The sequence below is a fragment of the Myxocyprinus asiaticus genome, chromosome 48 (genome assembly GCF_019703515.2).
Source record: "Myxocyprinus asiaticus isolate MX2 ecotype Aquarium Trade chromosome 48, UBuf_Myxa_2, whole genome shotgun sequence".
Classification (NCBI taxonomy): domain Eukaryota; kingdom Metazoa; phylum Chordata; class Actinopteri; order Cypriniformes; family Catostomidae; genus Myxocyprinus; species Myxocyprinus asiaticus.
Genome location: NC_059391.1, coordinates 29,416,147 through 29,441,753, shown reverse-complemented (window position 1 = coordinate 29,441,753; position 25,607 = coordinate 29,416,147). Strand labels below are relative to the sequence as shown.

The 25,607-nt window shown below is 38.5% G+C and overlaps 2 protein-coding genes across 2 annotated transcripts in view; both read left to right on the top strand.

Annotated features, from left to right (window-relative positions):
* LOC127437103 (protogenin B-like) overlaps window positions 1-19,854 on the top strand; it is a 29,987-nt gene extending 10,133 nt beyond the window's left edge. The window contains exons 4-19 of the mRNA XM_051691774.1: window positions 1,467-1,600; window positions 2,220-2,516; window positions 2,740-2,899; window positions 3,006-3,253; window positions 4,752-4,916; window positions 5,061-5,375; window positions 7,595-7,780; window positions 10,020-10,115; window positions 10,728-10,914; window positions 11,040-11,167; window positions 11,670-11,840; window positions 15,203-15,376; window positions 15,555-15,669; window positions 15,899-16,037; window positions 16,132-16,248; window positions 16,615-19,854. Coding sequence (XP_051547734.1) covers window positions 1,467-1,600; window positions 2,220-2,516; window positions 2,740-2,899; window positions 3,006-3,253; window positions 4,752-4,916; window positions 5,061-5,375; window positions 7,595-7,780; window positions 10,020-10,115; window positions 10,728-10,914; window positions 11,040-11,167; window positions 11,670-11,840; window positions 15,203-15,376; window positions 15,555-15,669; window positions 15,899-16,037; window positions 16,132-16,248; window positions 16,615-16,992 — 3,010 coding nt within the window. The 3' untranslated portion in view covers window positions 16,993-19,854. The remainder of the gene's footprint in view (window positions 1-1,466; window positions 1,601-2,219; window positions 2,517-2,739; window positions 2,900-3,005; window positions 3,254-4,751; window positions 4,917-5,060; window positions 5,376-7,594; window positions 7,781-10,019; window positions 10,116-10,727; window positions 10,915-11,039; window positions 11,168-11,669; window positions 11,841-15,202; window positions 15,377-15,554; window positions 15,670-15,898; window positions 16,038-16,131; window positions 16,249-16,614) is intronic.
* A 623-nt stretch (window positions 19,855-20,477) lies between these two features.
* On the top strand, window positions 20,478-24,867 carry LOC127437134 (probable ribosome biogenesis protein RLP24). The gene is made up of 6 exons (XM_051691842.1): window positions 20,478-20,644; window positions 23,587-23,700; window positions 23,810-23,882; window positions 23,969-24,032; window positions 24,129-24,214; window positions 24,293-24,867. The coding sequence occupies exons 1-6, from the start codon at window positions 20,564-20,566 to the stop codon at window positions 24,358-24,360; spliced, it is 486 nt and encodes a 161-aa protein (XP_051547802.1). The 5' UTR covers window positions 20,478-20,563; the 3' UTR covers window positions 24,361-24,867.
* The last annotated feature ends 740 nt before the right edge of the window (window positions 24,868-25,607 follow it).

The window sequence follows — 25,607 nt, the reverse complement described above, 5'->3', positions numbered from 1 at the left end:
ACGTGGCTTGTTGAGTGCGTCGCCACGGAGACATTGCGTGTGTGGAGGCTTCACGCCATCCACCGCGGCATCCACACTCAACTCACCACGCGCCCCACCGAGAACGAACCACATTATAGCGACCACGACGAGGTTACCCCATGTGACTCTACCCTCCCTAGCAACCAGGCCAATTTGGTTTCTTAGGAGACCTGGCTGGAGTCACTCAGCACGCCCTGGGATTTGAACTAGTGAACTAGCGAACTCCAGGGGTGGTAGCCAGCGTCTTTTACCACTGAGCTACCCAGGCCCCAATAGAACCCCATTCTAATCAATGATGCGGTCTACACTGGAAGCGTCCGTCTCACCGACAATAAACGGGTGTTGCGTTCCATTTTACGCTGCACGCGCTGGCGCTACTACACAAATTAAACGGTTTAGAACGTTCATGTCAACGCGTCCAGTGTAGACAGCTTCAAGCCGTTGCGGCCAGGGCTTGCGTTAACCGAAAATTCTCCGTCATTTACCGATTTTTTGAAACATTGACGGATAATTTCATATGCTTTCCGTCATTTTGACAGATAAAAAAATAAACAAGAAAACCACTTAAACCTAGCACATCAGTTTTGATTTCACTCTCTCACTCCCGCGGTGTATGTGTGTGTCTTGCCCCTATTTATTTACTGGTATTAAGATGCGGCGATAGGGTGATCCAGTCACAAGTGGACAGGCGCCATCGCCATTTACACCTGATCGTATATGCATCTCTTTTGACCACATCTGTTTTCGTGAATCTGATTTCATGACTGCATACATCTACATGATAATAAAACGCAAAAAGTATAACAACAATAAGAAAGCGTGGAAAAATTGGCTTACTGTTTCTACCAATTATTCTTGCATTTAATCTTAGCACAAACATGACATTTAGAGCAGAATTCGCCGTTATTTGGAGAATAATGGAGAACCTGATTTTCCAACCAGACGGTTACTTCCTTTTCAAGCCACACGTTACCGGCGAAGTTGAAAAATCATGTTTTGCAGTGGTTGATTGACAGGTAGAATCTCACCCTAGAAATCCTGTTTCAAAATACTCGCGCTTGAGTCAAAAGTCTATTATATATGATATGTACTGTATATACCATTATAATGGATGCTACACCCCTGAATGTAGCCTCAGTATTTATGGAATGAAAACAAGTATGATGGATAAAAAAAGGCCATGATGGAAATTTTACAGATAAATATTTTTTCTAGTGCAACCTCTGGATGCGTCTTGTCAACGGACGTGCCCTGTGTAGACAGGGTGTAATACAAGGGTTTCCTAATACAAGATGATCTAGCAGGTCAAAAGCAGGTCCATCAGCTGGGCCGACCAATGACCACACAAGTCTACACCAACCAGAAATTAGAAGCTGGTTTTAACTGGATTTGCCATCAGGAAAGCTTGGGAACTGGTTTAACTGTAATTGACTTTTTTGTTTCAGAATCACAGTTTTGCCGAATGGAGTGCTGCAGCTCCACGAAGTGACAATGAAGGATGCTGGGAAATATCGCTGCTTAGCATCGAACATCGCCAGTCGAGTCAAGAGCAGAGAGGCAGAGCTTATCGTCAGCCCAGGTGCGTGTTCTTACGAAAATGGACAGTGATCGTTATCAGAATAATTTCAGATTAAAACAATGTTTGGAAAGGAAGAAGACCCTACTGGGAAAAAAACATCTAAAACCAGCTTCTGATAGATGGTTTTACATGGTTTCTACTTGGTCCAAGCTGGTCATTTATTCTTATTAGCTGATTCAACCTTGTAAAGCAGCTTGGTCAAGCCTATTAGAGATGGTAGACCACCTTAGACCAGCAACAAATCAGGTACCATGTTCCAAAAACCAGCTTGACCAGTTTAATCTGGTATCATCTTGTTTTCTAGCAGGAGAGAAAATGAGGCAGCACCCTGCTACAAAAAACACCTTAAACCAGCCTAAGGTGGTCTGCTAGTCTCCTGGCCTGGCTAAGGTAGTTTAGCTGGTTTAGCTGGTCGGCCAGTTGGTCCCTCAAACTGACAAGTGCCCAAAATCTCTCTAAAACCAACAAACTAGACCACTGTAACCTGCTTGGCCTGGCTGTGAGACCTGCAAACCACTTTAGTCTGGTTTAAGATGTTTTTATATGCAGGCTGGTCTTGTCAATAGTAGGATTAGCTAAGTAGAAGCTTGCCATTAAAACTCATCCATTCTGTGTCCAGCGTTGGGACCGAGACCCCTCATGAAACCACAGATCATCGCCGGACCTCAGAACATCAGCGCCGTTCTGCATCAGTCTGTGATTCTGGAGTGCATGGCGGAAGGCAACCCTCACCCCCTAGTATCCTGGAGCAGGGCGGATTCCAAACCGATTGACGTGTTTGGCGCGAGAGTGCTGGGCAACGGAAACCTGATTATCTCTGCCATGAAGGCCCAGCATAGCGGTACTTATTTGTGCCGAGCGACAACACCAGGAACACGCAACTACACGATAGCAGCCGCCAACCTCACTGTACTAGGTAAGAGACATTTATATAGATGCTTCACGCAATACACACTTAAGATGTGACCATTCCAAATGCAGTGGTCTTTAAGGAATAGTTCACCCAAAAATGAAACCTCTGTCAATATTTACTCACCCTTCAAGTCCTTCCAAACCTATATGATGTATCTGGAACACAAAAGGAGGTTTGTTTTCTATTCCTTTAAACATAGTCCTAATCATAAATGTAACCTTTGCAGTTCCTCCAACTCTGGTGGAGAAACCAGAGAGCCAGACTCGACCCAGAGCCGGTACCGCTCGATTCAGTTGTCAGGCTGAGGGCACACCTGCGCCCCGCATCACCTGGTTTAAGAATGGTCAGGTGATCCAATCTAATGGGCGCACCAAGATGTATAACAAGTAAACACGCTTACTTTCGCCCAGTCTGATACCTCTAGTAAACCTGTTGTAATCTTATATATACATCTGTTTTGATGTTGACATGTAGTCTTTCGTTGTCCATCAGTAAACTGGTGATAACCCAGATCATTCCGGAAGATGACGCCTTTTACCAGTGCCAGGCGGAGAACTCTCAGGGTTCGGTTCTGTCCACGGCCCGACTCATTGTGGTGCTGTCAGAGGATCGTCCCAGTGCGCCACGCAACGTCCACGCTGAAACCATCTCAAGCTCTGCTATCTTGCTGGCGTGGGAGAGACCGCAGTACAACACGGATAAAGTCATTGCATACTCTATTCACTACATGAAATCTGAGGGTGAGTGTTTATAAGAGACAAACCCTGATGACCAGCTTAAACTGGCATAAATTGCTAACTAATTCATGCTAAACCACATATCGTCCCTAGTAACCAGAACACAACCTTTCTGTTGAACACGGTTAGTCGATGTTCCCAAATATTAACATCGAGCTTCAGTATTAAAACACGAGCAGTGCAAATTTCTGTGAAAGTTATACATTACTCCATTTTTACATATATTACCAAATCGAATGTGACAGTTTACATAAGTATGGTTTGTGAACGATTTACACGGAAATTCCTTGAAAAAAAAAAAGCCTACATTAAAACTATTTCCATCAAGATAAAATTGATAGTCTAGAGTCGGAAGAAAATAAATAAACTTCACATTATAATTTATAAAACAAAATTTCAGGGTTAACACATAACGTACACCCAACACATTTCATCTGAATGTATCAAAATGTTCACTCAAGCACAGCAAATATAAAACAGTTATGACATTGAAAACATTTGTTAATGAAACTGTTTACTCACGGGTCTGGTAGTGTTTAACTGCCACATCTTTCAATAGCAGTTCATTTGCAAAGCTTGAATCATATTGTGACTGGTTCACAAGCAATCCACTCTGATATCAGACGAAAACATACAATCCATGCTGAAATGATCTGAATTTGCAAATGTAATACAATACACGCTGATGTTGAATGCTTCAGCCGGCTTCAACAGGCCAAAACAGAGACGCTGGTCTTCACAGGAGCGACATCTCACATCTTCCGTGTTTGTTTTCACAGTCATTGGCAGCAGCAGAATGAGACTCGTTTTTAAAAGTCGTGCTTGTACCGCTCTTAAAACGCGGCATACATCGCTGGAAATGCATCAATATGATCAAAGATGTCCATCTAGTGCATGTGCACAAAAGACTAACAACTAAAAATAGCACATATGGGTGCAAAAACGGTCCAGGACGCCTTAAAACAGCACAACAGCAACAAACAGCGCAGCTGAATGAAACAGGATGGAGGTCTCCTTTTTAGAGTTCTAACTTGACTTCGCATCTTTTAAAATCGGCACGAGATGAATAATAGCGATCAAAGCCGTTCATCTAGATCTAGTGTAGAAAGATATTTAAATCCAGAGAGGCGCATGAAGGTGTCCCCTGTAAGACCCCTTTGGATGAATCTCCCAGACAGTCCCTTTCTCCTCTTCACCTGTGTGACTGTCTGAGCACCAGTAGGCGGGGCCAAAGGTGCAATGACGAAAAATAGGCGTTGATGTCTTGCTGAAGATGCAGATGTATTTGGTCCTTGTGACATCGCAAGTTCCACAAATTCCAAATGAACCGTTTCAACAGCCTATTTTAAATAAATGCTGTTTTTCTATTAAGGAGGAAGTTTTCAGTTCTGAAACTTACAGTGTGTCTTTATAGGATAGTGACCTCCTATATGTCAAAAGATTTGAAAGAAGGAAAATTTGATTCCTCATGACCCCTTCAAGTGAATGTCTGTTATATCAGGTCTAAACAACGAGGAGTATCAGGCCGTGATCGGCAATGATACAACCAGCCACATCGTGGACGATCTGGAGCCAGCACGCAACTACACGTTTTATATCGTTGCATACATGCCGATGGGTGCCAGTCGCATGTCAGAACAAGCCACGCAACACACGCTGGAAGATGGTTAGTTACAGATGTCTTATTTCCCTTAACACACTCTTTCCCATTGTTGAATGCACTGCAGAAAAATTTCAGAGGTTGCTCAGGTGGAATAAAAGTAGTCACAAATGAGTCAATTGTTAATAAAGTTGCTCTCTTCGTCCCTAGTGCCCCTCCGTACCCCTGAGCTGAGTTTGACCAGTCGCAGTCCGACCGATATCCTTGTGTCCTGGCATCCTCTTCCTAACAAACTGAGCCGCGGACGTGTGTCTGCGTACCGCCTGTCATACCGTACGGCTGCTGACGACCAGATAACGTCCGTTGAATTGCCCATCCAGGGTGAGAACTGCACGCAGTATATTCTTCAGGATCTTCAGCCCGACACCATCTACCTGATCCGCATGTCTGCGTCCACCCGAGTGGGCTGGAGTCAACCATCTGCCTGGAACTCTCATCGCACACCCAAAACATCCAGCTCCACAGGTGGGGACAGGGTAACCTTACCCAAAAGTGAAAATTCTGTCATCATTTACATACTTTTCTAAGTGATCAGACAATTTCGCCGGGCAGTTAAGCCATATCTAGAGACTTAAGGGATCATCTAGCAACCACCAGAACACCCTAGCAATGCCCTAACAATCTAACAACCACCCAAAACACCTTAGAAACCACATAGCAACACTAAAAAAAATCTTGTTTTATTTAACAATGGTAAAAGTTTTAATGATTTCAGTAAAGCCACTGAGGTGGGCAGCAGTTTAAACTGTGACCGATGTGTTTTCAGCTTTCATGACTCTTTGTTCAGGCTTTCTGTTTGTTACTCAATGACCCTTGACCCCAGCTGTCAGTTAGGAGTTGAAGGACCGCTCAGTTTCAAGTTCTAAAAGGAAAAGCTCCAGGCAACACAGAGATACTCTGAAGAATAGATCCGTTTCAGAGATACAAACCCCAAAACTGCCTTTATTTTTCTTTAAAGCCACATTTCTATTGTGATGTTCAGTTAGTCGAGCTGAGAGTGATTTCCATTTTGGACAAACTCTGTGACATCATGAACTTGTTGAGAAGAGAGAATGTTTTGTGGTGGAATATGGGTGTTGGGGGGGAAGGCTGACTTTGTGTCAAAATAAAGAAAGACAAATTTTCTGGTCTGTAGATTTTGGTCTCTAGATGTGGCTCAGGTTCCTCCAATTTAAAGGAATGTTTCCGGGTTCAATACAAGTTAAGCTCAATCGACAGCTTTTCTAGCATAATATTGATTACCACAAAAAATCTATTTTGTCTCGTTCATCCTTTCCAGTGAGACACTTACAATGGAAGTCAATGGGGTCAGTTTTCGGAGGTTTAAAGGCGGAAATGTGAAGCTTATAATTTTATAAAAGCACTTACATTAATTCTGTTAAAACTCGTGTATTACTTGAGCTGTAAAGTTGTTAAAATCGTCGTTTTACGGTTGTTTTAGGGTTTATGGCGTAACATCATGGTAACAAAGTTGTAAAATTGTCTATAACTTTCCACAGATGCGGTTAGTAAGTGATTTTATCACAGTACAATCATGTTAACACACATATTGTTTATGTCTTGTGTCTATACTTTTGAAACAGTGAGTATTTTAATGTTTACAGATTGACCCCATTGACTTCCATTGTAAGTGTCTCAATTATAATATTGTGGTTATTGTTGGGGGCCTGGGTAGCTCAGAGAGTATTGCCACTGACTATCACACCTGGAGTCACGAGTTTGAATCCAGGACGTGCTGAGTGACTCCAGCCAGGTCTCCTAAGCAACCAAATTGGCCCGGTTGCTAAGGAGGGTAGAGTCACATGGGGTAACCTCCTTGTGGTCGCAATTAGTGGTTCTCGCTCTCAATGGGGCGTGTGGTAAGTTGTATGTGGATCGTGGAGAGTAGCATGAGCCTCCACATGCTGTGAGTCTCCGCGGTGTCATGCACAACGAGTCACGTGATAAGATGCGCGGATTGACGGTCTCAGAAGCGGAGACAACTGAGACTTGTCCTCTGCCACCCAGATTGAGGTGAGTAACCGTGCCACCATGAGGACCTAGGTATTAAGACCTAAAAATCAATTAAAAATGTTAACGTTTTTTTTTTATTGTGTAAATGCTGAAATAAATACCGTACAGCATACTGTACCACCAAAAACGTGGTTTCTTAACTATAGTTACTACATTATTACTATAGTAAAAGGATGGTTTCCGCCCAAAAAACAAAACATGGTTAGACTACAACAGTCATGGTTACTAGAATATTATAGAAAAACGATTTCCGTCAAAAACTATGGTTACCGTCTACAGTGTTACTATAGTAAAACCATAGTTAAACTATTATTTGTAAAGTATTTGTATAGTAAAACCATTAAAACATTATGATTTTTATTACCATAGTTTTCATTTTCCTGTATTGTTAATATGGTTTTACTAAGAATATCATGGGTAAAATATGGTAAACCATGGTAAATTTACTGCAAGGGAACACGAAACTATTTCAGAAAAACAATTCCCGCCCTGTCCTCTTAGGGGATTAGGGGTTTGTTCAGATGTACAACACATCTTTGTATGATGTTATTTATTTAGCAACGACTATACTGCACGAAGCGCATTGTATCTTATAGATGAGACTTTATTGATCCAGTTCCATATCATAATACGTATAAGTATTCTGTAATATTTTGTTTTTGCTCTTTCAGTTCCTCCTGCCCCAAACCTTGAGCTTGAACCGCTAAACTGCACGTCTGTGACGGTTCGCTGGCACACGGCTCCTAGCGACGTTGTCGTCCAGGGATACAAACTCTCGTTTCACCCAGACGGCCAATCAGAGGACTCTATTCTCCAGCTGCCCCCTCACGACCACCAGCACACCATCGCGGGGCTCAGTGAGTGACGACTCTTTCTCTGGAAACACTTGATTTGACATTTTACGTGAACACTGAAATTGAGTTGGCTGCTATTTTCCAATACACGTTTAATTATCAGCTGTATAAATGTTTTCTTAGGTGACCTAAAAATGTGATAACATCTCAATTAACTGGCTTTATTTATAAGTCAATTTATACGTTTGTCATGGGACAAATCTGAGCATATTCGGGCTGTAATTACCCATCTTCTGTTTGGACTTATGCACGCTCGCCCTGACCGCCCGTTTCACAGCTTTGTGTCATGTAAAATCCCCTCCGTGTCAACGGTCACACCCCAGATGTCCCCTTCCAGTTTTCCCATCATTCTCTCCTGCTTCTCTGTGGCCGTGTTTTGTTCTGGGGTTTAAAGTCAGGCGAGTGGCGCGTGAGAGCGACACCTCCCCCGTCCCCCATCCTGCTGGACACTTCATCTAAACAAAGCATTGTGGGATTGGTCTGAACAGGGCACAGACAAAAGTGACCCGAGAGCAAAGAACTTGAGCAGCATGTTTAGAAACAATCATGCAAATTTTAGTTCAATGAAAGTGATTCGAAACAGTCGTTTAGCTGAACGAACTAACTGGACTATAAATACTCAATACAAGTAAATTCATCAGGATTTTAATATACGTAGGTAGCTAATTTCTTCATAAATTTAACTTTTCTGCATTTAGATTGATATTTTTTCATAGTAGTTCTAGTTTTGGATAGAGCTGCATAAAAATTCGAAAAAATAAACAAATCATTTTGTTCCACAAAAAACAAACAACATTCAAGATTGAAACGAAATGAGGTTGAGTACATAATGAACTATTTCTTTAAGATCAATTACGCTCAAAATAAAGACCTAAATATTTAACATTATCTCAAGGCCTGTTTCTCCTTAAATTAACTTGGTCATCCTAACTAGTTCAGTATAAAGTTTTATCTTGGTTTGACCCTGGACCTTAGGTCATAAACCCTCCATCCCAGGAGATATCAGCAGCTGAACGCTGCCTGTGATGACACCCTACGATCTCTGACTTTTTGCCCCTAGAGACGTAAAAACTCCAACCCTCCCCCCAATACGTCACACACTGATCAGCTCTCAAACCAAACACAGTGTTTATGTTCACAATGCTGTTTTGGTTGACTAACGGTTGATAAAAAACATTTAGCAAACTAGAGCTTCCCAGTACACACACGTACAATCATATTGAAACCATCACATTTTATTTAATGTGTCACATTTGTAAGTAAAGATGCTGACTACCACCCCTGGAGTCGCAAGTTTCGAATCCAGGGCGTGCTGAGTGACTCCAGCCAGGTCTCCTAAGCAACCAAATTGGCCTGGTTGCTAGGGAGGGTAGAGTCACATGGGGTAACCTCCTCGTGGTCGCTATAATGTGGTTCTCGCTCTCGGTGGAGCGCGTGGTGAGTTGTGCGTGGATGCAGCGGAGAATAGCGTGAAGCCTCCATGTCTCCGCGGTAACGCGCTCAACAAGTCATGTGATAAGATGCGCGGATTGATGGTCTCAGACGCGGAGGCAACTGAGATTCGTCCTCCGCCACCCGGATTGAGGCGAGTCACTACGCCACCATGAGGACTTAGAGCGCATTGGGAATTGGGCATTCCAAATTGGGGAGAAAAAAATAGTGTCACATTTGTATACAAACGTCTGATAAACATCCTAAAAAAAGCAGATTTACATACATTCTAAAGCACAAACATCTTAAAAACAACTGCTGAACGTCTTGCAAACGTCTGACAGGGAGCATTTTTAGTAACGTGCTGTAAATGGGCAAACGCTTTTCAAATTCTTTATGAAATACCCTCCAGATGAAAACGCAAACATCGGATAAACGTCTTTGCAAAGTTTGCGAGCTATCAGGATTATTTTATCGTACTCTATTGTTCATAAACGTATGACTTGGTTGTGAGATGTTTTCGTAATAGAAATATCTGCGTTTTTGTGACAGAAACATGGATGTGGTGTTACATCAATGACAGGAAGAGCACAAGAGAGTGAACTTGTGTCCTCACATAACTCTTTGCTGAATTACACAGCGTCACCTAGTGGCTGTGTGGTGAACTGCACGTTACATCTTCCTGTAGCAATAACCAGCTCTGGACCAACACTATTGTCAGCTATTTTAAATCTGAAGACTGTTTAATTTTCTGAAACACAGAGAATGTCTGAAATTATGGTGAAATTATTTGATTTATTGTGTTCTACAGACCCCAGAGTGAAGTATCATGTGAAAGTGTTGGCGCTCAGCTCTAACGGTGACGGTTATCAGGCGCATCAAACCGTCAACACTCCAGGATGTCCTTGTAAGTTTTCAAGTTCTTAGACCAAAAATATACGCGGAAAAATATAGACTTCTAAACTTGAACAATACATCTTCTGAAGGAGTTGCATTTCAATATTGATCTAGAAAAGGAAAGTTCATCAAGACAAACTTTGATTGTTAGCTTGACAAAGCATTGTCATGTGTACGTTATCAGACCAGCCTGATCTCACGTAAAAATCGGCAAGTGTGTGCCGATTTTTCTTTTGCCAAAATCGGTATACGTTGGCCAAATTTGAACACACTGCCTCCAGAGGACAAAGCGGTAAGTGTTTCAGAGCATATAAACAAGTGTGACATCCATTTATATCCAGGAGAGGTCGCCAGAAGCCAATCTTGTGATTGTTTATACAAACGTGATTACTTCCTCGTTTGATTGGGGATTGAACTGTGGTCTCCCATGCAACTGAAGCAACAAGCTACCAGTCGAGCCACGAGGGAAAGTAATTGTTGTTGTGCTGTTCCAATTATGTCCGATGGGAGATAGGGCATGTCAGTGAGTCGGCATACTGTTGCCGATCCTAGGGTATCGGACCTTTCGGAAACAGCATGCTGACTTCCTGTGTGAGTCTAAACTAGATTCTCTATCTTTCAGCTTCACCGAACCGCAGGTTGGCGATGCTGCCTCCTCCAGACCACATCCACACTAAAGCTAACAGCTCATCGGCGGTGAGTCTGGTTTGGGGTCGGCCTGCATTCAGTTCTGGAAAACCCCTGAGCTATTCCGTCCGCTACGGTCCTGTGAGTCCGTCTGACACCTCATCTGTTCGTTATGTCCAAACGTGAGTGCTGAGGCTTGAAACCCTCGAGTGCAATAACAGATTAGCATTCAAAATAGCAAAGATTATTTTTCATTATTTGTTGTTTCCGTAGCAGAATTGTTTAACGCTTGAATATCTCTCTTCAGCACTGAGCAGACGGTAAAAGTGACAGGACTCAGGCCAAACACCCGTTATGAGTTTGCTGTATGTCTTCATATGGATCAGATGTCCAGTCCCTGGAGCTCGACGGTCTATGAGAGAACTCTTCTGGAAGGTGCCGGTTCAGAACTGTCGCACTGTTCCATTCTTATCAAACTATTTGTGATACCTACCATATATTATTACATTTCTAAAGACGCTTCCAACAAAGCACCAAAATTACCAACAGTTTTTGGGGTACCATGTATTTTTGGACATGCACAATGGTAGTACCATGATATTCTTTAAATTACCTTGTTGTGCCATGGAAATACCAAGATAAATGAGTATGGCAATATTTTAGTAAAATGGTAAAAATCATAATTAAACACAAAAAGGCACTATATAGTGTAGAATACAGATCAAGGACTTCACATTACATCTACAAATACAATGCAGCTTGTATAGATGTAGTCTTTCAGGGAATTGTACTTTGGGTAATAATGACCATTCCTTGTTTTTTTACTGTAGGATTTTTCAGTGACCCTTAATGTGGCTGATCCTCTGTAGATTGTTTGAATTGGCTAACTAAGTTTCACCTAACCTGTTAACCTTTCCTGTATCGTCATCTCTCACAGCGCCATCCTCCCCCCCACTGTCCGTCAGAGTCACTCTAATAGAAGATGGTACAGCGCTGGTGTCATGGAAACAACCAGATCAGCCCAACCTGTCTATAACGCACTACACCATCCTGTACGCATCGCAGAACTCATGGCTCGCTGGAGAATGGCAGGTTCTGCAGAGAGAGGGTGAGCAGAATCAAACCAGAACCTTAAATGGGGCAGATTGCTTTCTGATAACAAAATATTTATTTTTTTATTAAATACAATATTTAAAAATAATTAATTATAATAACTATAACTATATATATATATATATATATATATATATATATATATATATATATATATATATATATATATATATATATTTATATATAATAACTATATAGTATATATATAACAATTTGTATATTAATACATATAAATATAAAATTATAATATATATATATATATATATATATATATATATATATATATATATATATATATATATATATATATATTTTAATATAATATTACAATTAAATATTAATTTAAATATTAACCAGAAGGGGCAGATTGCTGTCTCATATTAAAAAATGTAATATTTATTTTAATACAATATTTAGAAATATTTAATTATATATATATATATATATATATATATATATATATATATATATATATATATATATATATATATATATATATATTTAATAACTTAAATGTAATATTTAAATATTTGTAATAAGTATATAGTATATATATTACAATATTTATATTTATAAATATAAATATAAAATAAAAATATATATTAAATACATATATAATATACATTATATTAAGTATATATAAATATATATTTAATATAACATTGCAATTAAATATTAATTTAAATATTAACCAGAACCTTAAAAGGGGCAGATTGCTTTCTGATAATAAAATATTTAATATTTATTTTAATACAATATTTAGAAATATTTAATTATATATACAGGTGCATCTCAATAAATTAGAATGTCGTGGAAAAGTTCATTTATTTCAGTAATTCAACTCAAATTGTGAAACTCGTGTATTAAATAAATTCAATGCACACAGACTGAAGTAGTTTAAGTCTTTGGTTCTTTTAATTGTAATGATTTTGGCTCACATTTAACAAAAACCCACCAATTCACTATCTCAGAAAATTAGAATACATCATAAGACCAATAAGAAAAACATTTTTAGTGAATTGTTGGCCTTCTGGAAAGTATGTTCATTTACTGTATATGTACTCAATACTTGGTAGGGGCTCCTTTTGCTTTAATTACTGCCTCAATTTGGCGTGGCATGGAGGTGATCAGTTTGTGGCACTGCTGAGGTGGTATGGAAGCCCAGGTTTCTTTGACAGTGGCCTTCAGCTCATCTGCATTTTTTGGTCTCTTGTTTCTCATTTTCCTCTTGACAATACCCCATAGATTCTCTATGGGGTTCAGGTCTGGTGAGTTTGCTGGCCAGTCAAGCACACCAACACCATGGTCATTTAACCAACTTTTGGTGCTTTTGGCAGTGTGGGCAGGTGCCAAATCCTGCTGGAAAATGAAATCAGCATCTTTAAAAAGCTGGTCAGCAGAAGGAAGCATGAAGTGCTCCAAAATTGCTTGGTAAACGGGTGCAGTGACTTTGGTTTTCAAAAAACACAATGGACCAACACCAGCAGATGACATTGCACCCCAAATCATCACAGACTGTGGAAACTTAACACTGGACTTCAAGCAACTTGGGCTATGAGCTTCTCCACCCTTCCTCCAGACTCTAGGACCTTGGTTTCCAAATGAAATACAAAACTTGCTCTCATCTGAAGAGAGGACTTTTGACCACTGGGCAACAGTCCAGTTCTTCTTCTCCTTAGCCCAGGTAAGACGCATCTGACATTGTCTGTGGTTCAGGAGTGGCTTAACAAGAGGAATACGACAACTGTAGCCAAATTCCTTGACATGTCTGTGTGTGGTGGCTCTTGATGCCTTGACCCCAGCCTCAGTCCATTCCTTGTGAAGTTCACCCAAATTCTTGAATCGATTTTGCTTGACAATCCTCGTAAGGCTGTGGTTCTCTCGGTTGGTTGTGCATCTTTTTCTTCCGCACTTTTTCCTTCCACTCAACTTTCTGTTAACATGCTTGGATACAGCACTCTGTGAACAGCCAGCTTCTTTGGCAATGAATGTTTGTGGCTTACCCTCCTTGTGAAGGGTGTCAGTGATTGTCTTCTGGACAACTGTCAGATCAGCAGTCTTCCTCATGATTGTGTAGCCTAGTGAACCAAACTGAGAGACCATTTTGAAGGCTCAGGAAACCTTTGCGGGTGTTTTGAGTTGATTAGCTGATTGGCATGTCACCATATTCTAATTTGTTGAGATAGTGAATTGGTGGGTTTTTGTTAAATGTGAGCCAAAATCATCACAATTAAAAGAACCAAAGACTTAAACTACTTCAATCTGTGTGCATTGAATTTATTTAATACACGAGTTTCACAATTTGAGTTGAATTACTGAAATAAATGAACTTTTCTACGACATTCTAATTTATTGAGATGCACCTGTATATATATATATATATATATTATTTATATATTTAAATATTTAATAACTTAAATATAATATTTAAATATTTTGTAATAACTATATAGTATATATATATTACAGTATTTATATTTATAAATATTAATATAAAATAAACATATATATTAAATACATATATAATATACATTATATTAAGTATATATAAATATATATTTTTTTATATAATATTACAATTACATTTTAAAATTAAATAATATAAATAGTAGTCCAATTTTAGTACTTTTAATATTGCGGCTGTCCGAAGGGTTAGTTTACACCTTATTGCAGAGAAAAATGTTATTGTTTTGAGGTTGTTGACTGGAGTCTTCAATTATATTTATTTTGATTATCAACTCTTTTTATTTCTTTTTTAAGTTTGCCCTAAAATTCTGTTTAGGAACAAATTCTTAATAGTATAGAACTTTAAAAATTCATGTGGATAGCAGAGGTCGACCGATACTAGATTTTGCAGGTACTGATAACTAAGCTGGTGGAAAAGGCCGATAACCGATTAATCGGCAGATAGTTTTTAAAATGTATTAATTGAATGTTACAAAAATGTCTTAGTCTTTCCTTACTGTGATGGGCACATAGAGACAACAAGAGTCCAAAATGAATGAAATCCTAGATGCAGTTGATTGTGCAGCCAAAATTCTCAACATAACCAGGAAAAAGTAAAAAATGTTGAATAACGCAGGACTTTCAACCATATTCAAGACTGAACTCACATGAACACATAAGGCAAACAAAACATGCACTCTTACAGTCATCTACAATACATTACAATATAAGCAGCATTAGCAATCGCTTGCATAATTGTCCAGTATTCTGGTAATCATGATTCTTTATGTAATCTCACTGAAACAGTTTCTATCCTACAGTAGTGCTGGGAGAACATCACCTCTCATGCACACCTTGAATCCTCTCACTTGTCACCATTGACTCATCTCTCGTTCTTCTCCACTGTTTCAGGTACAAACACTATGGCCCTTCTGGAGAAGCTGGAGTCAGGTAACGTTTACCTGGTGAAGGTTTCTGCATCTAACCAGGCCGGTGACGGACCATTCTCAACCACTGTAGAACTGCCAGTGCACCGGGGTAAAAATCACCAGCCACGTCATGCAGACAACCATGCAGAGAAAACAGGTACACACACACACACACACATTAGACACACACACACATTAGACACACACATCACTCTGTTTGTTTCTAAAGAATGTCAGTTTTTTATTGGTCACTTATAAAACTAGAAATTCTGCATATAGTCACATCTAATGTTTCACATCTTTTGCTCTCATCTATATTTACGCAGCTTTTATAGACAGTCTTTATCACATCGATGAGAAGTCTGTGACCGGCATCATCGTTGGCATGTGTATCGCGCTGGCTTGTATCATCATGTGTATCTTCATTCTCTTCACCAGAAGTAAAACACGGTAAGTCTGCTGCACCGTGATTATCATTCTGTATTTTTATAAACACTTTATTAATATGACTTTTGATCATTACATCAAAGCCAGCTCGTTAGGTTTCTGGTCTTAAGTCGACTAATTGTTTGTAATCGTATACGCAGTTGTAACGGGAAATTGTAACATTGTTTAAAATGATTGTGTTCCGTCCTCATATTAGCTACAATGTTAAAGTTGCGTTGTTTTCTCTCATTAGGAAATCAGCATCCTCAAAGATGATTGGACAGGTGAGGAATGAGGTCAGGCATAGTGGTGTTTCAACAGCCAATCAGCTCCCAGCGGAGAACGCAGAGGTTCTGGTTCCGATGTTGAGAACCCACTTCATTGATACCAAAGTAAGACTGTTTACTTTATTTAGGAACGCACAATTTAAATGGCAAAGCTTGCCTGCGTGATATTGACAATTTTAACAATATTGTTTGTTTTCAGGGAGGAACGAATTCACTGATAAACGACGCAGGACCAGTAATGAGCGACAGTCAGAGCAAACGAAAAAAAATTAACATTTTCAACAACACGCAGAAGTCTAGCGCACAGAAAAGCAAGGTGAGTAGCTAAGCTAATTATAAAACGTGATTTGTTTTCATCAGGAAAATTGTTCCAATTCCGGGTGTCAAATTCACGGCTAAACTGTAGAAGGAAAGTCGTTTCAGAAGCGGAGCAAGTTATTACATTTTGATGTACGATTACAATTTAAAAATATATATATTTTATGAACATTTTTTAACGAAGTAAATAAAGGCCATTTTTATTTCATGTTTCAATTGAGTTGCAAATTTGCACGCAATCGTACACATTGTGAACGAATGTTGTACTAGTTTCATGCTAATTTTCCAAATTTAATGAATTAATGATTACTAATTTAAATCGGTGTGTTTTGCTAACGAAACCGCTATTGTTTATATCCGACAGATCCAGGACCATGGTTGTCTTTACGAAGTGGGTAAGACGGTACTACTTTACGAGGAAGAGCAAGCCGTCGCCTCTGCGCAAGCGCCCTCCCTGCAGATCCTGTTCCGGCCACTAGGGGAGTCAGAGAGCTCGCAAGCCAGCGACGGCAGCAAAGAAACGGGCGATTCTGGAAACTTCTCTCACGATGAGGCGGAAAACAGCCCGAACCGAAGCTCTTATAGGTCTGACGACAACGAGCAATTTTCAGACGACGCCCTGCGAAACAAATTGCGCGTTCCAGAAACGTCCATCTGTGTTGCGAGCGTCTGCGGGTGGGTTCTAGATGCTTCGCAACCTAAATCTACCTCTGATCAGCAATACGTATCGGTTCCTCTTTAGCTCAGCTGTCAGTATGTGATACGAGTCGTCATGGCCATGTGATTCCAGAGCCGATGAACGTGATTTTCACTCAGGATTCAATGGCGATCCAATATTAGTTTGAGATAGCTTCACAGTCACAGATGTGATAAACTTGCACACCTTAAAATGTTCCCAATAACTACCCCTTCCCGACTGGACCTGCTCTGAGAAATTGTGAATATTCCAAAGATGAAGGTCCTAGATTCGTTTGTAGACACTCTTCATAAAACATTTCACACCTGATGTGCTTCACACAAACGAGTGTTTGTTTGTGGAATTGAAAGAGACGGAGTTTATTTCTGCTGTCTCTCTACCTCATTTAATCTTGTGCTTTGCGGTTTGTAGCTTTGTTCTGAAATGTTGTTTTACTTTTTTATATAAACACCAAAGGTTTTACTAAATATATATATATACTTGTTTTCCTCTTGAAGAGATAAAGTAAGTTAAAGAAATAGTTCGCAAAAAAATGAAAATACTGTTATTCTGTTAAAAAAATCTACGTTGTAATCAGTACTGGTTATCTTGTTTTGTTTGAGGTTGTTTTCTTCTTAATTTAAGCATAAATCTTTTCATTTTTGGGTGAACTATTCCCTTAAGGTGCTTGACCTCATGAAGGAAAGCATTTATAAAATCACTGCTTTTACGAGTTTAAAGACGGGATAAAATAAGGACAGAGATCAATGCCTCAACTGAAATGTGTGCAGTTATTTAATTCTGTATTTTTCAGCTTTTGTTGCAGCACTTCTCTGTGTGCTTCTTATGTTTGTGTATCTTTTGAGGATTTGCCATAGCAGATCAAGTTGTTGATCCATGTTTAAGGTTTAAGCTTCTTCTTAAGATGTTTATTGAGATATTTTGTGTTCATTTGACACTTAAGTGGAGGATTTGAGGATTTATTTTAATTGCTCTAATAATGTAGATTTGACCTCTTTATTTGTTTGGTGAATAAGGGAAAAATAACCCCAAAAACCCACTGGTGCACTGGTGATAACGGTGTGCCAAAATCTGAAAGCTTTATAGGATGTAAACGGCCTTATGATGGGAGGGTCATTTGCAATATGAAAGATGTCTGATCCAAAGAGTTAAGGAATTATACAGAGGTGTGAAATGATGCCAAAATACTGTTACCTCCCAAAGATATAAAAATATATATTTGTGTATATATGAAAGTGCCAAAGTAATGCCATTCCAAGCATATTTTCACAGTAGCTTTAGCGCTCAGATTCTGGGTGAGCGAGATATTTTTCTTTGGTGATTTTTCCATTTTTGATTGTAGTGAAGCAGATGTGGTGACAGATGCTGTAATCCAAAGAGTTGTTTGCTTCTTTCAAAGGGTTGATGTACACAAAGATACAAAATCTTAAATATTCCGGGTTCAGCTCGGTCGACAGCATTTGTGGCATAATGTGGATCACCACAAAAATGAATGTCGACTCGTCCCTCCTTTTCTTTAAAAAAGCACAAATGTGTGTTCCAGTGAGACACTTACAATGGAAGTCAATGGGGTCAATCTGTAAACATTAAAATACTGTAGACACAAGACATAAACAATATGTGTGTTAACATGATTTGACTGTACAAAAATAAAATCACTTACTAACCACATCTGTGGAAAGTTACAGGCAATTTTACAACTCCGTTGCCATGACGATGTAACGCCGTAAACCTTAAAACAACCGTAAAGCAACGTTTAAACAACGTTACAGCTCAAATAATACACGAGTTTTAACAGAATTAATGTAAGTGCTTTTATAAAATTATAAGCGTCACATCTCTGCCTTTAAACCCTCCAAATATTGCCCCCATTGACTTCCATTGTAAGTGTCTCACTGGAACACACATTTGTGCTTTTATTAAAGAAATTAATTTTTGTGGTAATCAACATTATGCCACAAATGCTGTCAAATGAGCTTACCGGAATATTCAGGTATATTGAACAGTTCACATACAGGTTATGAGAAAATATATCTCACTTTAAAACCAAAGTGCACATCTCTGCTGTGACTGAGCTAATGATGTGATTTTGAGTGTTTTGTATGAAGTGCGGCTGAATTACATTTACAGTACAGTGGCATACAGTTGAATGCGTTTAAAGATGTTTTATAGCACAATTTCAGAAAAATATAATTAGAGAGTTTTTAGACAACCCATTTGATTGAGGTGACGCAAAATCATTATTTCAGAAAAGCTAATAATAATCTATACCAAAGAATGATACGGTCACCCCTGTGTATTGTGTAGATTTGACATTTTGTAATTCATTTGCTTCTTTTAAAAGTTGTGTTCTGTTTTGACCACGACCGCTCAGCTACACGTCACAGAAACATCTGTGAACTTTCATAACACCCGTTGAATGTCATATTGCATTTACTAAAGACTCTGAAGCTTTCTTTAGGGGCTTCCTTGATTAAACAGCTTAAACATACTGAAGGTGGTTTGCTGGTGGTTTAAGATGGTTTCACTGGTCTCCCAACCTGACCAGCTGATACCATCAAACCACAGCCGCCTGACTGGTGCAAACCAGCTTGGTGGGCCAGCTAAAACCAGTAAACCACATCAGATGGGTTAAAGCTGATTTGTTGTTATTGATTATATTCTGTATTTTACATGAGTATTTTTTGATCATGTTTCATGTTGTTTTATTTGTCTTTTATACTCAAGATAAGTCTGATTCCAAACTTTTTCAGGGACTTTAATAGGCTTTTAGTTACTGTGTAATTTTAATATAATCTTTGTATTTGTTGTTTTATGGTGATTTCTATTATTATTTAAGTCCCCCATGTGTTAATGCGGAGCATGTTGTACCAGTTTGATTCCATTACATGCCAGAAAGTGGTCAGAACAGTGCACAATATAATAAAATATTTCTCAAAAATAACTGTTTTATGGGTCTTGAATTTATTGATGGTTAGAATTATGCAATCGCTTTTAGTTTCAGTGTCACGCCACAAAAAATCATATAAATCATATAAATAAATTAACTACTTAATGTAAAAAAAAAAAAAATTACTATTGCAATTGCTATTTATTTTGAATAGTATTTTCTTTCTTTTTTTTACATTTAATAAATTATTTTTTTATTTGTAAGTGAATTAAACTGCTAACATAAAGAAGTACCTAAATGTACCATAGTATTAACGTGTTTTTTGACGTTTACATTTATTCATTTAGCCAGCGCTTTATCCAAAATTGAGAATAATACAAGTCAAATAAGCAATTCCATGTACCATGGAAGCACTATAGTATTCTTTGAAGTACCGATGAGTAGCATATACATACTATAAATATGGAAATCGCTCAGTGCCTTTATTATATATCAAATTACCATGATATTACTATCTGAAATCATCACTGTACGATGGTACAGCCACAGTAAAGCAAGCAAGGTCGAGCGAAAGCTGTAATGCCTCTCCAGACCTGCAGGTGGCAGTAACGCCCACGGTTTAGGCGATGACGTCATCGACCGGAAATGGAAGAACGAATGTCCTTTTCTGCCGTGTTCGCAATGTCGCAGCACATGTGCGAATAAAATCATAATAATTGATTAAAAATGCGGATTGATAAGTGTTATTTCTGCTCCTCGCCGGTGTATCCCGGACACGGTATGATGTTTGTACGCAACGACTGTAAGGTAAACGCTTTATTTCGTCATCTCAGCATGTTTATAGTGATTATTATTGACGTGTTTGTGAATGTGTTTATATTTTCATACGCGTTATCATTTATACGCTAGTTCAGTATTAAAAACATGGTATTGCCATGATGCATGCTTAAAAACATAGTCAGCCTTAAAGGCTCTGTATGGTTAAGATTATGAATGTTCATAATGTATTCTTACATTCTGAACAAACATATGATAAACATGATCAGCAGTATAATATATATATATATTAGTTGCTTCATTTCTATATTCATTGTCTAGTTATTTTTATTTAAAGGGATAGTTCACCCAAAAATGAAAATTCTCTCATCATTTATTCACCATCATACCATTCCAGAAACGTGGCTTTCTGTCTTTTGCTGAACACAATTCTTTCAGCTCTGTAGGTCCATACAAATGCAGCATAAAAGTAATCCAAAAGACTCCAGTGGTTAAATCTATACCTTCAGAAGTGATATGATAGGTGTGAGTGAGAAACAGATCAATACTTGCGTCCATTTTACTCTAAATCTCCACTTACACTTTCAGACATGAAAGTGAAACTAAACAGGCATCAGAAGTGACTTTCAGATGTGAAAGTGGAGATTTAGAGTATAAAAAGGACTTAAATAATGATCTGTTTCTCATGTTGTTGTTGTTATTGAGGGGGGTGCCACGTCGGATCTCGCCTAAGGCACCAAGAAAGCCAGAACTGCCACTGCTTAAAAACATTGTATTACATGGTATTGCCATGATGCATGCTTAAAAACATGGTATTGCCATGGTGCACGCTTAAAAACATGGTATTGCCATGGTGCACGCTTAAAAACATGATATTGGCATGATGCATGGTATTGCTATGAGGCATGGTATTGCCATGGTGCACGCTTAAAAACATGGTATTGCCATGGTGCACGCTTAAAAACATGGTATTGGCATGATGCATGGTATTGCTATGAGGCACGGTATTGCTATGGTGCACGCTTAAAAACATGGTATTGCCATGGTGCACGCTTAAAAACATGGTATTGCCATGGTGCACGCTTAAAAACATGATATTGGCATGATGCATGGTATTGCAATGAGGCATGGTATTGCTATGGTGCACGCTTAAAAACATGGTATTGCTATGGTGCACGCTTAAAAACATGGTATTACCATGATGCACGCTTAAAAACATGATATTGGCATGATGCATGGTATTGCAATGAGGCATGGTATTGCCATGGTGCACGCTTAAAAACATGGTATTGCCATGGTGCACGCTTAAAAATATGGTATTGCCATGGTGCACGCTTAAAAACATGGTATTGGCATGATGCATGGTATTGCTATGAGGCATGGTATTGCTATGGTGCACGCTTAAAAACATGGTATTGCTATGGTGCATGCTTAAAAACATGGTATTGCCATGGTGCACGCTTAAAAACATGGTATTGCCATGGTGCACGCTTAAAAACATGATATTGGCATGATGCATGGTATTGCAATGAGGCATGGTATTGCTATGGTGCACGCTTAAAAACATGGTATTGCTATGGTGCACGCTTAAAAACATGGTATTACCATGATGCACGCTTAAACATGGTATTGCCATGGTGCATGCTTAAAAACATGGTATTGCCATGGTGCACGCTTAAAAACATGGTATTGCCATGGTGCACGCTTAAAAACATGATATTGGCATGAGGCATGGTATTGCTATGGTGCACACTTAAAAACATGGTATTGCTATGGTGCACGCTTAAAAACATGGTATTACCATGATGCACGCTTAAACATGGTATTGCCATGGTGCATGCTTAAAAACATGGTATTGCCATGGTGCACGCTTAAAAACATGGTATTGCCATGGTGCACGCTTAAAAACATGATATTGGCATGAGGCATGGTATTGCTATGGTGCACACTTAAAAACATGGTATTGCTATGGTGCACGCTTAAAAACATGGTATTACCATGATGCACGCTTAAAAACATGATATTGGCATGATGCATGGTATTGCTATGAGGCATGGTATTGCCATGGTGCACGCTTAAAAACATGGTATTGCCATGATGCACGCTTAAAAACATGGTATTGCCATGATGCATGGTATTGCTATGAGGCATGGTATTGCTATGGTGCACACTTAAAAACATGGTATTACCATGGTATATCTTTTAAAAAACACGGTGCTACTGTGTACATGTCCACATACATTTTTGTAAGATTGTCCAAGGTGATAAAAATGAAAAATATCTTCAAAGTGTAATTTAAAACACGTGTCAGGTTGTCCCAGAAAGACTTTCTGTGGAATTTTTGTTTTAGAACTTTAAAAAATAATGTGTAACATTTAATGTGTAATAATGTTCTACAAGAATGAGGTTTAACCATCGAGTAAAATGAGTGTACACGGCAATCGTTATTTTCAAGAAAGTTTTCAAGGTAAACTTTTAGAAATATACATTTTTCAGTCAAGAATTTAATTTGTGGTTCTCAGTGTTACTCCATTTGACCTGAACAAAATGTGCAATTTCATTTAAAAAATTCAAAATATTGATAATGATATCACAAAATAACGATTTATTTATTTATTTATTTTTTTTTACAAGGTTGATAGTTACCTGTATGTTGGTTACACCACATGAATGTGATATTTGGAAAAACTTTTTCTGCCAAATCAATTGTATTTCAATGTTGTTTCACTTTCAAATTAAATATCACAATGACTTTGAACTCAGTAATTGCAAACATGTTAATTACAGTAGATGTGTTCAAGTAGATATCACGTTGTTGACCCTTTATCGTGATACATGTCTGGGGGAAAAAAACCATTGTGAAACCTTGGTATATGATTTTATCATGTTTATAATTGTTATTGTCATACTCTCAGTTTGTTAATTAGTCCTGAAGCCTGACAGATGTTTGTGTATTTGTGTGTGTATTTTAGGTTTTCCGATTCTGCCGGTCCAAATGCCACAAAAACTTCAAGAAGAAGCGAAACCCGAGAAAGACCAGATGGACGAAAGCGTTCAGGAAGTCAGCGGGCAAAGAGCTGACAGTGGTGAGATATCACTGTTATAAACCCATCTAAACCTCTGCCGTAATGCATTCAACACAGACTGACAGAGAACGGCAGTTCTGATTCATTTTCACTCTTTTCTTGCTGACAGGATAACTCTCTGGAATTCGAGAAGCGCAGAAATATTCCCGTCAAATACAACCGAGAGCTCTGGAGCAAGACAGGCGAGTCTGACATCACTCATCGATTGATAAACGTTTGATTGATTAATACAGATCTTGATGTAAACGATGTGTTTGTGTTTTCACAGTGGAAGCGATGAAGAAGGTTGAAGCTATCAAACGGAAACGACAGGCGCGATTCATCATGAACAGGTGTGTATTTGTCGCCGTATCGAACCCTTGTTTATGATATGAGCCGTTTAACTGGTCATGGCTGTTTACGGTTTGTACATTTTCATAATTTCAAAGGTTGAAGAAAGGAAAAGAGTTGGAGAAGGCGGCAGATATCAGCGAGGTCAAGAAAAACATTCACCTCATCAAAGCTCCTCACGCAGGTGAGATGACGTGCAGACGTACCGTCGATGATATATGTCTTAGAAAACACGATTCTCACGTCTCATCCCTTCATTCAGGTCAAGCCAAACAGCTGGAGGACAAGATGGTCCAGAAACTGGCAGAAGACGTGGAAATGGATGAGTGACGTGACAAACACGTCACACAAAGTTGTGTGTTTTGATTATATAAAGAGCGCTGGAGTTGATGGGATTCGTTGCATGGGTTTTTTTTATTATATCCAAGTTCCACTTTGAAGGTTTCTGTCCTAGTGATTTTGTGGCTGAAGAAACAGTCGTACATCAAGCGTTGTGTCTGTGTGTTAACCACCTGAACTGAATAGAATTTGCACGAAATGTAATTGCAATAAAACCGGTCAACATACAGTTGTGATCTTTTTGTAGGGTGTCTTCACTAGCACGAGCGAGATATAAATGCCTTAATGCACTCTTAAGTTTGAAAGCAGATAAAAGTAGTTTTTATTCAAAGGCGTAACAGTGTTTTAAGCCTAATTATTCAACTTGAAAGAAAATGTTTTTTTTCTTTGCCATCATTGCAATTGGGAGTTTTTTTAAGCCACATACTATGAGGGCCGAATTACTAAAAATTAAATTCCAGATCATTAAATAATTCAATAAATGTCTCCTGTACTTCATTTTGTGTCCATTTTCATTTTAATCAATTTTTTTTTTAAGCACAAACTTTGTGTATTTTAGTTTTCAGGGTTGCAGTTTTTGGCATGTCACGCAACAACAGTGGGCGCTACCTTTTCAAACTGATTTTTGGATTTCCTGGTTAGTGACTGTTAGTGATTTTATTTATTTTTTGCTTGCATGAGAAATGAATCTAAAGATAATGCTGAAATAATAATGGATGCAGTTTAGTGCTAAATGAGATGAGGGGCGTTTATAAATTGTGATTTAATTTATTTATTTTTTCAATTTCATTGTTTCTTATGGAGCCCGTTAGAGGATAAAGTGGATATATTTTTTTCTGAAATAATTTTGTTCCCGCCCAATAAATTTACCATGGTTTTACTACAGTGACCATATTTTAACCGTGATATTCGTAGTGAAACCATATTAATAATTCAGGAAAGCGAAAACAATGATAATAAAAATCATTAGTTTGTGGTTACTATGGTTTACTACAAATACCATGGTTAAAATGTGGTTATTACCATGTTTATTGTTTTGCAATCTCTTTGAATAATTTTAACATGGTTTTACTATAGTAATACTGTAGTAACCATGATCGTAGTTACCATAGTTAAATCTTGTGGTTACTATGTTTTTACTCTAAATTCTCCAAAGGCTTCACTATGAATATCATGGTTAAAATGTTGTTACTGTATTAAAAACATGGTAAATTTATTGCGAGGGAACGCAAGACTAT

What these genes read in the sequence shown, in the direction of transcription:
- LOC127437134 (XM_051691842.1), top strand. Translation starts at nt 20,564, where the DNA reads ATGCGGATTGATAAGTGTTATTTCTGCTCCTCGCCGGTGTATCCCGGA. An exon ending in CGGGCAAAGAGCTGACAGTG is followed by an intron (nt 23,701 to 23,809) that starts GTGAGATATCAC and finishes TCTTGCTGACAG; the next exon opens with GATAACTCTCTGGAATTCGA. An exon ending in GCGCGATTCATCATGAACAG is followed by an intron (nt 24,033 to 24,128) that starts GTGTGTATTTGT and finishes ATAATTTCAAAG; the next exon opens with GTTGAAGAAAGGAAAAGAGT.